Source organism: Hylobates moloch, unplaced genomic scaffold, assembly GCF_009828535.3.
Source record: "Hylobates moloch isolate HMO894 unplaced genomic scaffold, HMol_V3 SCAFFOLD_57, whole genome shotgun sequence".
Taxonomy (NCBI): domain Eukaryota; kingdom Metazoa; phylum Chordata; class Mammalia; order Primates; family Hylobatidae; genus Hylobates; species Hylobates moloch.
In genome coordinates this window covers 129,849-143,604 of record NW_026652332.1, presented here as the reverse complement: position 1 = coordinate 143,604, position 13,756 = coordinate 129,849, and the positions used below count along the sequence as shown (strand labels likewise).

The 13,756-nt window shown below is 38.5% G+C and overlaps 1 protein-coding gene across 3 annotated transcripts in view; it reads left to right on the top strand.

Annotated features, from left to right (window-relative positions):
* The window catches only part of LOC116463747 (death domain-containing protein 1), a 66,151-nt gene that overhangs the window by 24,255 nt on the left and 28,140 nt on the right, over positions 1 to 13,756 (top strand). For all 3 annotated transcript variants that reach the window (XM_032754178.1, XM_032147000.1, XM_032146999.1), the window contains 2 exons: positions 1,727 to 2,016; positions 10,073 to 10,317. In XM_032754178.1, coding sequence (XP_032610069.1) covers positions 1,727 to 2,016; positions 10,073 to 10,317 — 535 coding nt within the window. The remainder of the gene's footprint in view (positions 1 to 1,726; positions 2,017 to 10,072; positions 10,318 to 13,756) is intronic.

Below are 13,756 nucleotides of genomic sequence, written 5' to 3'. Positions count from 1 at the left end.
AAGGATACTTAAAATGCAAACCAGAATTGACATGGATATGCTATCTGTAATTTCATTTATGATAGTTAAACAAGTACTTTTGGAAAGCACTCGTAACTACAGGTTTCTGCTAACTCCAAAATAGTTTTAAAATAGCACCTTCATTTCTGAAATACCATGGAGATAGTAATTAACTGTTCATATTATGCATAGCTCATAACTATGTATAGACAAGCGGAATTTGTTACTTCAGTGCCCTCATTTTGCTTTCTCATTTCCATGTTTTCTAGACAGCCCAATATGAGAAGAATTTTAGACAGATTTAAGGTTCATTAAGAGTAGCCACTCATAGAGACAGGTGATCATATATCTAAAGATAGCTTTTGTTTCATAATGGGAAGTTTTACATTTATGATTGTCTTGAATCCGGTTTCCTAGGAATAGATTCTGAGATGAAAAGCAAGTGATTTATTGAAAGAGAGCTCTTGGGTGAATCCTGTAGGGCAAAGAGGAAGATGGAAAAAACGATGGTTTCAGATGAAGTATTTCTGTAGCCTGACACCCTCTAGGGAGCTCTGCAGTGCGAGTACCAAGGCGGCTGGCCTTACATTCCTACATTGGTCAGTCCTTGTCTATGGATGTAGGGCTGCTCTGGGTGAGGGCCTTTTTTAGGCCGAATCACTGAAGAAGAATTTGAGAATGGGTAGCCCAGTCCAGGGAAAGAGGTCTGTATTAGTTTGTTAAGCATGCTCTAACAATGTATGACACACTGGTGGCTTAAACAACAGAAACTTATTGTTTCAGAGTTCTGGAGTCCAGAAGTACAAAATCAAGGTGCTAGCAGGGTTTGTTCCTTCCAAGGGCTGTGAGGGAAGCATCTGCCCAGGCCTCTCTTCTTGGTTTGTAGATGGCCATCTTCATGGTCTCAGGGTGTTTTCTCTGTGTGCATCTCTATGTGTTGAAATTTCCCTCTTTTATGACATCAGTCATACTGGATTAGAGAAGACCCTAATGACCTCACCTTAACCTGATTACTTCTGTAAAGTCCCTATCTCCAAATAAGGTCCCATTCTGAGGTACTAGGGGATAGTACTTCAACATATGAATGTGTATGTATGCGGGGAGGGTGAGACACAATGCAATTCCTACCAAGGTCCGTCCTAACAATCCTTCCCACCTACACAGAGATGCATATTTTAATCCCCATTTAATTATGGTATATATTCTGCATCCTATGGAAAGTCAATAAATTATTGTGCTCATCTTTCTCTTCTATATTTTAAGTATGCACTTTTGTAATTCTAATTAAAATATCACTTAAAATATGCTGCCATGTTTAGAGCTGAGCTGAGACTGTATGACTTCTTCGTTTAAGAACATGTTTTAGAATTTATTTTGATTTGAGCTGGTTTCTTTTTTATTTCTTCTTTTTTTATAGAGATTGAGTTTTGCCATGTTGCCCAGGCTGGTGTTGAACTTCGGGGCTCAAGCGATCCACCCTCCACGGCCTCCCAAAGTGCTGGGACGCCTCCCAAGTGGCGTGAGCCACTGTGCCCAGCCTGAGCCGGTTTCTTGATGGCCAAGAGTTTCTTTACAATCATTAATGAATCTAACCTGTTGTCTTTGAGAATACTTGATTTTAAAAGACATCTGTTTGATATGGCTCTTTTCTTGGGTGTTATTTGATATCAGTGATGTTCTTGACGCTGCATTTTTCCCTCGGGTCTCACCTCTTTCTTCCATGCAGGTTTATTGTACTTCACCTCTCTTCCACCATGGACAATAGTCATTTGGTTACTTTTGTGAAATCTTTAGAGGAAGCCATGCTCAGCACCACTGCCTGCATAGTACTGTCTCACCAGAAGGACAATCCACATAGAATAGCTATTTTAGTGGTGCCTTCCAAAGATTTAAGCCAGGTGCTTAAGGACCTGCACTTGGAAGGGTTTGGGGGACCTCCAGAGCCATCTCGTCATTTCCAAGTTCGAGAAGGAGAACAACTTCTTTTAAGGTTTACTGGAAACATATTTGCTTCAAGTAAGTATAAAGAAATCTTTTTATATATTTTATGGGCTATAAGCCACAAGCTCTTCAGAAGAGTTTGCTAAACTTGTGTTACTAAGGAAACCTTCAGAGGATTGACGAGAGACTTTAGGAAGTAGGAAGAGAAAAAGACTTCTTTATTATACTTTTTCCGTTCCCATTTCTTTATTCTCTACTTAGGGAATGCATGTTCCTTTATGGGAAGATTCTAAGTGACACTTTTTAGAAATAGCCTTCTCCACAGTTACTGTCTGAGTCCAAGCTAGGATTATCTCTCTCCTACAGCAGTAAAGTTGCCTTCTAAGTGCTTTCATTATTGGCCATATGAAATCAATTACCACGTGGTAATAAGAGTGATAATTTAAAAACATAAATCATACTATATTATACCAGTGATTACAACTGGATTTTTACCTCCTATCCTATCTAAAATAATATCCAAACTCTTTAAGATGTTTTACAAAGAATCTAACCTGGGGGTCAGTGGACTCCCAAAAGATGTGTGAATAGATCTATATTTCAGTATAATTGCCATATTTTTAATTCCATGTATTTTATTTTATATTTTTCAAAGACTATTCTGAGAATCAATGGACAGTTTTCACCAAACTCTAAAGGAGTCTGTGGCAAAAAAGAAATTAAGAATAATTGATCTAGGCTGGGTGTGTGGCTCATGCCTGTGATCCCAGCACTTCGGGAGGCTGAGGCAGGCAAATCACTTGAGGTCAGGTGTTTGAGACCAGCCTGGCCAACATGGTGAAACCTCGTCTCTATTCAAAATACACACAACACACACACACAAAATATTAGTCGGGTGTGGTGGCGGGTGCCTGTAATCCCAGCTACTGGGAGGCTGTGGCAGGAGAATCGCTTGAACCCGGGAGGCGGAGGTTGCAGGTTGCAGTGAGCTGAGATCGCCTAAATGACATACCTTGCTTACTTCTTTTCTCATATTTCTCTAGTGCTATTTTTGTTTTCACTCTAAATCTTACCACAATTTGAAATTATTTAATTAATTTATTTACTTTTTGTTCGTATAGTTATGCTATGTCCTTTACCCTTCACCGGAATGAAAACTTCATGAGGGCAATGACCATGTCTTCCTTATTAATACATCCTCCGAGCCTAACATAGGAACTGGTATATCCAAAGCTTTTTATTTCTTTACAAAATGCTTTATTTTTTATATCAACCCAACTAAACATTGATACCAGTAATGTATTACCAGTTATTGTACACTTTAATCAAATACACTGAAGAAATATCATTGACTGATAAACTATAATCTTCATTTTTTCTGTACAATGTTTGATAGATTTATATCTACAGAATGATTTCAACAATGAGTTTTTCAGCCCTTGTAGTCTCCAGTTTCTATTGTTGCCATCTTCATGTCCATGTGCACCTAAGGTTTAGCTCCCACTTATAAGAACATGCAGTATTAGGTTTTCTGTTTCTGCATTAATTTGCTTAGGATAATGGCTTCTAGTTGCATCCATTTTGTTGCAAAGGACATGATTTTGTTCTTTTTTGTGGCTGCATGGTGTTCCATGGTGCATATGTACCACATTTTCTTTATCCAGTCCACCATTGATGGGCACCTAAGTTGATTCCATGACTTTTCTATTGTAAATAGTGCTGCAATGAACATGCAAGTGCTTCTGATAAGTGTGTAGTGAACGAATGATTACATGACAGTGATGAGGAAAGCAAGCAGGATGAATACGAAAGGTGGCAGGAGAGATTAGAGAAGTGAAAGAATAGATGAGACCAAAGGGGTCAAAGGAAAGAGATGAAGAGAAAGAGAAAAGGAAGAAAAAGAACAAGAAGAGAAAAGAGCTGTGTGGGAATAGAGAGCAAACGTCTTTGAAAGAGTTGCCATCACAACAATTTCTTTTTGGTTAAGCCAACACCTTCCTCTTTCTAACTGCTTGCCCTGTGGTGGAATAGAATCTAACAGGTTTGTGTGTAAAAATGAGGTGAGAGGGAAAATTCAGGACAGGTTTTATGAAGATTTCTGTTCCAGGAGGCTTTCTACGTACTTACTTGAAGGGATGTGCTCCGTTTATTTATAAATTAATATGGATCCCATTTAATTTTATTATGCCTATTTTCTCTCTGATTCAGGAAATAGCTCTAATTTGCTTCAAAAAAAGGAATAGCTCTTTTTTGCTCCAAAAAAGGGACAAGGCTTGAAGCTGATGCTGCCCTCCCCGCTTTTTTGATATCTCAGGAATAAGTGAGACCTAAAGTGTCCCAATTTTAAGTGTCTATTCTACTCTCACATACAGGATCTCAGCATCTGAGCCAGCTGATGGGACTTAGTGAGCAAGTGACAAAGATGGCAGAGAATGGGTCAGGGAAGAGAGAGGAGGGAGAGGAAGGAAGGGTGGAAGAGGCCCCTTCCTACTTGGCTTCCGGAGCAGAAACCACAGCATCCACCCTGGAGAAATCTCTCTAATGAGACATAGTACTAACCAGAAGGGTCCCACCCAAACGAATGATGCAAATGATTTTCTTGTAATACTGTGGACAGCAGCTGTGTTTACCAACTACCCTAAATAGGAGTGCATTACTGTTCTACTCACATGCAGTGGTACTGAATATTCCACTGCCTGTTGTGGAGACTGGGGAGCACGTGCTAAACCAAGAGCGTCCAAGGCAGCCGGCACCTGTGCAATTCCTCCCTATAAGGGATGGGGAGGAGTTCATCTTCATTCAAGGAAAATGAGCAGGCAGGATACCCAGATCCTGGGTTTGCTTTTCCTAGGGACACAGGCTCAGATCTGGAGCCTCACTGGGTTTTTCTCTGCCTAAGAGGGACAAGATACTCAGTAAACAATTGGTATCTCATCCTGGTAAAAGCATTGATCCATCCTTTTATCAGGGCCTAGAGCAGTCTCTGTGAATCTCAAAGAGATAAAGCTAGAGATTCTCTGCATGGAGGGTTCTCCTCGCCCTCCCCACCCCCACCCTCACCCCCAGTTCTCTCCTGCTGTATCTTCAGATCTCACCTCAATGATCATGTTCTGAGAAGCTTTCTCTCTCCTTCCTGATTATGTCAGACCTTATTTTATTTTTTAATAGTTGTATTATACTTTTGCAGATCCTCCTTTTCTCTTTTGTGGCCTTTGTCACATGCAATTTTCTATTTTTTTCATTTAATTGTTTGATCAATGCCAGTTTCTCCTACCACAGTCCCATCCATGAAGGCGCTGTCCTGTTGGTGGGCAGCATTCAGTCTCCGTCCTATTGGAGGGCAGCATTCAGTCCCCAGCACCTAGAGCAGAGCCTGACAGTTAGAATAAACTCAGTATTCGTTGAAAGAAATGAAGACTAAAGTTTAGAAAAAAAAAAAAAACATTATGGTATTAAGTGCAATTAAAAGTATTTAAAACTTTAATTAATAAATTTAGATTACTGCCCTTTGAGAAATGCCAAAATCTCTCTATTCACTTATAGAGAATATGAATGATTTTTCAGTGAAGGTCATAGGTCTATCTCTAATAAGAAGGAAGATGGATAGGTGCGTCTTTTGGTTTTTATGATGGTTTTTGGCATTCTTCTGGAAACAAGCTACAGCAAGCTTTCATTCCCTAGGTTAGAGTTGTCAGTTTAGCACTTGGATTATTGCATGATATCCAAGCCCCCACTGCACACAAAATCCAGAAAGTGCCAGAAAGTGTTTTAATATGATTTTATATAATGACACCATGGCATCCTCCATAACATGTAGTAATGCCCTGTGAGGTCTGTCTTTTAAAGTTGCCCTGAATGCCATTTGGCCCAGGGAAGGGATTTTTCTAGATATTCTATAGGATGTATCTCTACATGTATCTCTACACCTATATAATAGCCATTCTTTAATTTGCTTAACAAAAATTTGTTGACCTTATGTATATTAAAGTCTAATGAAGAAAGACAGAGAATAAGCAAATAAGTAAATAAAATGCATAGCTTAATTTGGACTGAAAAGTCAATTATAGAAGAATAAAGCAGGGAAAGGATAGGGGGATCTTAAAGGGTGTAGCAGGCTCATAGTTTTATCTCAGGGAAGACCTTTCTGGAAAGGTGACATTAAAAAAAAAAAGTCTCTAAGAGGGTGAGGAAGCAAGCCATAATCCTATCTCAGGGGAGTTTATCCCAGGCAGAGGGATTGCCAGTGCCAGTGAACTAGGTGGAAACTTGCCTTGTGTGTATATGAGGAACAGGGGGAGCCTGAGATGGCTGGATCAGAGGGAGTGAGCACAGGTTGTGGGAGATGAGGTGAGAACTGATCATGCCTTGTAGGCCATTGGAAAGACTGCCTTTTCTGCTGAGTGATTTGGGGAAACATGAAGGGTTTTCAACAGAGAAGTGATCTGAGTTAGATCATAACTACATTGAAAATAGGCTTTAGAGCAAGAGCAGAAGCAGGGAGACCAGTTACTGTTTAATTGCAGTAAACCAGGCAAAAGATGGCATGGCTTAGAGGTAGAGCTGGTGGGGAATGGGTTAGAATATAGAAATACACTGAGCCATTGGTTCTCACAGGGTTTTTCTGGTTTCCCGGACTGCTAGCCCTTTCAATTTTTTTTTTATCTGACTTTTCTAAGCAAAAACATTTATTCTTACATTTGTATTTTCTATGTCATCAATGAAAAATATTTAATGCCCATTATTGAGAAGAAAATATATTGCTATAAGGGACAGCAGGTAATACACAAAATATAAGTAAATTCTGGAACTTTTTACATGACAAGTGTTTACTAAATAGCTACTATCTCAAGACACTTCTAGGAGACTATATACGTAAGATATTGAGAAGAAGAAAAAGATTCTCAAAAGGTCAACTAGTGGTTGATTTTACACTTTGGGTATGGAATGAATGAGTTTTTCTTTTATTTCTCCTGTAAATATGCCAGTGAGGGAGGAAAAAAAAAAATCAGAGTAGTGCAGTTTCTTCATGCTGCTTCTCTCTTTTTTTTTTTTTTGAGACAGAGTCTCGCTGTCGCCCATGCTGCTTCTCTTTTTTTGGATTTATTTTTTGTTCAGGGGCCAGGAGTCTTTAAAATATATTATTATGCCTTAACAACGATGAAACTCCAACTTTAAACAATTACATAATGGTTTCTGTTTACAAAATGAAGATTATGCTATTTACTAATAGTAAATCTTCAATAATTTCATCCCTACTTCATATATAAATGTGATCTTTAGAGAGTTGCCCTAGAGATCTTTAGTTTTAAAAATTGGTATACATTTTAGGTCTCAATTGAACCAATGTGGCTATGCCTCACCCTCAACCCTTATATCTTCTGTATAAATAATTTCTTATGAATAATTGTGCCCCCGGCAGAGAGTTTAATGTCTTTCAAGGGATAGAAGGGGAAATTTACCAATGGGTATTCCACAGGGACGAAAGTAGTAAAATTTTTCTTGGTAGCACTCTAGTAGTATGGAAACAGAAGTTAGCCAGATGTTACTCCAGTGATCTGGAAACCCCAATTTACCTAATTTACTATTTAGATAACATTTAAATGACCCCAAATCTACTTTTTTTTTTTTTTTTTAACCAAAGTGAGATACTCTTAAGAAGACAAACCCTTGGGAGGCTGAGGCGGGTGGATCATGAGGTCAGGAGAGCGAGACCATACTGGCTAACACGGTGAAACCCCATCTTTGCTAAAAATACAAAAAATTAGCTGGGCGTGGTGGCGGGCGCCTGTAGTCCCAGCTACTCAGGATGCTGAGGCAGGAGAATGGTGTGAACCTGGGAGGTGGAGCTTGGAGTGAGCCGAGATTGTGCCACTACACTCCAGCCTGGGAGACAGCAAGACTCCGTCTCAAAAAAAAAAGAAGACAAACCCTGGCTGGTCATTCGGTCCTAGGAATCTGTTTTTTTTTGTTTTTTTTTTTTCCATGTAGCCAGGTTACCTCTCAAACACAAACTTTTGCAAAGGGACCTACTCCTACACCACCTGTAATCTGGACTTACTCTATTTCTAGATTTAACTGAGCTTTAGAAAAATCACCAAAATGACCTCAAGCAGTCAGGACCAGGAGAAAGGTCATCGTATCATCTACATCTCTCACTGAAGTCTTTGTTCACTGGGCAAAATGGAAAGTTTTCCATGAGGGAGAACTCTGGGCAGTCAACTGTATGCTGGCTTACAGTAGCTGAAGGAAGTTTCCATGTAGACATGAAAGCTAAATCTTGGCCAGGTGCGGTGGCTCATGCCTGTAATCCCAGCACTTTGGGAGGCCGAGGAGGGTGGATTGCTTGCCTTCAGGAGAGTTCAAGACCAGCCTGGGCAACATGGTGAAACCACGTCTCTACAAAAAAAAAAAAAAAAAGAAAAAAAAAAGAAATTAGCCTGGTGCAGTGGCCCACATCTATAGTCCCAGCTGCTTGGGAGGCTAAGGTGGGAGGATAGCTTGAGCTTGAGAGGTGGAGGTTTTAGTGAGCTGAGATTGTGCCACTGTGGAGCTGTGTCATTCCAGCCTGGGTGACAGAGTGAGGCTCAGTCTCAAAAAAAAAGGGGGAAAAAAAAAGCTTCATCTTGACATTTCTTTAAACAATCTGAGTTTTTTTTTTTTGCATGCAAATTCCAAATAGTGGAAGAATCCTGCCTCTTATCAGTTGCCATCATTGCTGTGATTTATTGAGCACTTACTGTGTGCCAGGTCCTATGACAATTATTTTATCTATATCTTCTCATTTCATTTCCTAAACAATCCTAGGAGTTAAACTTTATTTCTCCTGTTTTAAGGGTAAGGAAGCTAAGGGAAGCTCAGGCTCTAAGAAGCTCAGAGATATGAAAAGCAATGGAAAAACATTAACAGATAAATATTACAGAATACACAAATCATAGAGGTTGCACTTGAACCTAGATCTATACATTCAAGACATATTATCTTAAGTGCTACATTATAGCTTCCTATAAATTTTACAAATTTTGATGTAGACATATATTGCCTTAGGAAACATGGTAGTGTTTATTCTACTGTTGAAATAACAGGTGAAATATCCTGATTGTCATGATAAAACCCCAATAAGTGAAAGGTTATGTTCACAAAAGCTCTAGAATTTTCAGTAAGGAGTTGATAAAACATTTATGTATTATGATTTTAGGAGAATCTGTCAGGTTTTCATAGAAATTTCAGTAACACAAATTCAATAACTATTACACCTGAAAGTTCTAGATCAACATTGTCCAATTCCACACTTGTGGAAATGTTTTATATCTGTGCTGTTCATTACGGCAGCCATTATGCCTATGCTGTCATTGAGACTTTTAAATGTGGGTAGACTGAGGAGTTAAATTTAGTTTTATTTACTGTTCATTAATTTTCATTTAAACTTAAATTGCCACATGTTATAGGAGAGTGCAGTTCTGGAATGTCTATTGTGAGGTCACCGTATGAATAGTTAGGGGAAAGGAAAAAGATAATTCTCAACGGGTGAAAATAATTTTCTAAATGCTGCAAAAGCTGAATATTTCAAGTAGTTTCTGGTTATATCAAAATGGAATAGAGAAAGAAAAGCTAAAGATTATTTGATTTAGAAGCAGCCAGAGAGCACCTGGCCCAACAACGGATGAGAAATCTTTTGAGTAATCTACATGGTCTCTGCCTATTGCTCCTTTGTCAGGTTATGTTTTGACAAAAGATAATGATACACAAAAGTTTTAATCGTATTTTTAAAATAAAATAATTATTTGGATTTTTAAAAATTAAGTAACACAAAGTGACACTTTTTTTGTTTGTTTGTTTGTTTGTTTGAGACGGAGTCTCCTTCTAGCGCCCAGGCTGGAGTGCAGTGGCACGATCTCCGCTCACTGTAAGCACCGCCTCCCAGGTTCACGCCATTCCCTGTCTCAGCCTCCCGAGTAGCTGGGACTACAGGCGCCTGCCACCACGCCCGGCTAATTTTTTTTATTTTTAGTAGAGACGGAGTTTCACCGTGTTAGCCAGGATGGTCTCGATCTCCTGACCTCGTGATCCATCCGCCTTGGCCTCCCAAAGTGAGATAACTTAATGGTAATAAATACATTTTACTTCTATTTAGGCAACGGGAAGGATTATGGAAAAGACTACACACTTATTTTTCACTTGCAAAGAAAACCTAGGCTGGAACTCCAAATCAAAGAAGTGGACGAATTTGGAAACTATAGCTGCCCTCATTACAAAGGCACCATTGTCGTTTATAAAGTACCTAAAGGAAAGATAGTCCCCAACTTGAATCAATCTCTTGTAATTAATGAAACCCATTCTCAGTTGCCACTTTGCAAATTACCATTGAAATTGCCAAAGGTGAGTTCTTTTACTTTTCTAATTACTACATTTTGTTAATTATTTATAATTCTGTAACACAATCAGTTTTGCAGTCATAGAGACACATACAGGTAAAAGAAAAGGTAAGAATAGAGGTAATAAAGAAGGAGTAGGTAGGTCCAATTTTAGAGTATTAGAAAACATGTTAGGATTTCTCCTTTTGTTCATATCAGCCTTTCTAACAAGAATGCTTCAGATTGGTCTGGTCCCCACAGCATGTTGTTGCTAACTATGAAAATAATGTCATTCATTTTCTGTAACTGCCTCTGAGTCACTGGAAAATCATTTATGAAAACAATACATTTCAGAGCACATCATTTTAAGGAAAAGTCATGGTGAAGAGAAAAATGACCTCAAAATATTTACACTGAAACTTACCAGATTCTGCATGTTTGTTTCATGAGTTATATTTGCCTAAAATTCTTACTCATGTCAGAAAGTAGGATTAAATTATTTCTTTGAACATGTCAAACACACAAATAAATACATTTTATTGCTGTATATTACAGTTTCAGTGAAACAGGACTTGGTGAATCTAAACTACCTTTTTAATAAGAAATATAACTGAAAAATTTACTTCATTAATCTTGAGGTAAAAACAAACTTCTTATTCTTTAAAGAAGCTAAAATCATTTTCCCAGGTTTATATTTTTTGTCTATGACTAACAGAAATGTGTTTTCCATGCGGTTAGATTTTGTACTGATTTAAAATAAATCATTAAAGTAATTTAGCAAATATTAATATTGAACTTCTGAAATAGGGGATGTGCTGTGCTAGGCTTTGTGATAAATACGGAGCTGTAAAGGATAATACATGCCCTAAAGCTGTGCTGTTCTGAATGGTCACTACTGCCCATATGTGGTTATGGAACACTTGAAATATGGCTAGTCTAAACTGAGATGGGCAGTAAGTTTAAGATACACACTACATTTCAAAGACTCAGTACAAATAATACATAAACTATCTCACTAATAATTTGTTTATATAGACTACATGGTAAATTTATATTTTAGTTATATTAGGTTATATAAAATATATAAAAATTAACTTCCTCTTTTTTTAACATTTTATATAGTTACTATTAATAGAATATTTTAAATTACATATGTATCTCAAATTATATGTCTATGGAATAGTGCTTCTTTAAATCAATTTATAATCCAGTGAATAAGTACACAAAACAATACACAAAATTACACTGTAAGATAGTAAGTGATTGAAGTTACATTTAGGTGATTTAAACAGTGGTACTAATAGTTGGTACTAGATGGTACTAATAGTTGTTCAGAGAAGGGAAATGGCTTTTCTACAATCTGTAACTAGTAGAAGTTTTGTGGTGTTTGTGGCATTTTATCTGAGCTTTGTAAGTTGGTGGAAATTCAGCCAGTGGAAATGAAGAAAAAAGGCGAGTTAGGGGGAGAAAATATAATGCATTTGACTGGGGTGGTAAGCATAGCTTAGCAGGAATTCACAAGTTGTGTAATAACCATTGTAATAATGTCTAATATACCAAAGGCCTTTCAAATACTTTGCATGCATTGTATCACTACAATCTCACAAAAATCCTATGATACATAATTGTTCTTATTTTATGGGAGACTGAGGCACAGAAATTTTAGGCAACTTGCCCAGGTTCTCATGGCTAAGTAAATGGCAGAGCTAAAATTCAGACCCAAGAAATCTGCTTCCTGTGTGTTGAATGGCTATTATGCTGTCACTTTGTTAGCACATAAAGCTAGGATTATTAGTCAAAGATACAAGATGGATTTTAGGGCATCCAGGTTCACCTTTGACGTTGTATGATGTCTGTGCTATGCTTTAGTACAGAGATAATATTAGAAATATTTAACAAATGATATGACCTAGACACCAACCAGTGAACTTGAAAGCAGACCTCAGTAGAGAGGAATAGGCTCCTGGCGACATTAACTTTACTTGCTGTTTTTGGGGAGATCCCGGGGTCCCTGGGAAGCATGCATAAGTAGAGGAATTCATTAAGCCATTGATACTGAAAATGATACTTTGATGACAGTATAGCTAATCTGGTGTACATCGACTATCAGTTTTGCTTCTGTGCATTTTCTTCTTCTTCTTCTTCTTTTTTTTGAGATGGAATCTTGCTCTGTTGCCCAGGCTGGAGTGCAGTGGCGTGATCTTGGCTCACTGCAAGCTACGCCTCCCGGGTTCACGCCGTTCTCCTGCCTCAGCCTCCCGAGTAGCTGGGGCTACAGGTGTCCGCCCCCATGCCTGGCTAATTTTTTGTATTTTTAGTAGAGACAGGGTTTCACCACCTTAGCCAGGATAGTCTCGATCTCCTGACCTCGTGATCCGCCTGCCTCGGCCTCCCAAAGTGGCGGGATTACAGGCGTGAGCCACTACGCCCGGCCTCTTCTGTGCATTTTCATTTCCACCATAAGACTTTGCACCATACAGCCGTTACCTATGCATGTGGTACTTTTCCGAGATAGTCCCATAGCTGCTTCTTTATCATTCAGGGCTCAGCTCAGATGTCACTTGTTATTCTTATTCCCTTATCTCCTAATCTGAAGTCACTTTTTAAACTTGTTACCCTTTCTCGATTTACTTCCTAAGATTCATCATTGATATTTTTAGATTTATTTGTTCATATATTTTCTATTTTCCTTTGCTTCTTTAAAAAGCAAACTCCATGAATGAAGGATCCTGTCTATTCTGTCCAGGTTCCTTCTGTGATTAGAACAGTGCCTGGGACATAGTAGGCACCCTAAATATCTATGACTTGGTGAATAAGGGGACGTCTATGGCTTTCTCCAGACTCTAAAAGTTTAAGAACTATTGACTTGAAGGAATACTCAAATTCTCTCTGTTCCGTAGTTTAGAGCCTGATTCTACAAACTCTTAACTAGCAGGCTAAGGCATCGATGTGGATCAACATGAAGGTCTGGAGTGGAGAGAGGTACATAAGGGCTGCTCTCCAGGCAGATCAGCTGGCACATTACTTCCAGAGAGCCCCATGCTACTCTGCTGCCGTGAGAGGATGAAAGGGAGACAAGCCAGGGCTGGTTGGAATTCTCTGGCAAGAGGTGGTAAGGGCCTTACGGAGATGACGCAGAACCATGGAAAGAAAGGCCCTTATGTCAGAGAGGACAGATATGAAGTCCAAAAATATGATAGGAATTCAGCTTCCACTTATTAGTGTTTTCTCTGTTGCCTGACTTTATAAAAGTAGCCAAATTAGTCAAGCCGAATTAGCCAACATAGATAATTTAGGGGTTTGTATAGATTTTCCTCAGTAAAATTCTGTGTTTACGATTGTCCAGTACTTTTGCATCAGCTTCTTCTCTGTTTTGCTTCTAACACACCATTGCTTACCTATGTGCCTGAGTAATTCTTTTTGTTTTTTTTTTTTTTTTTTTTTTTTTTTTTTTTTTTTTTTTT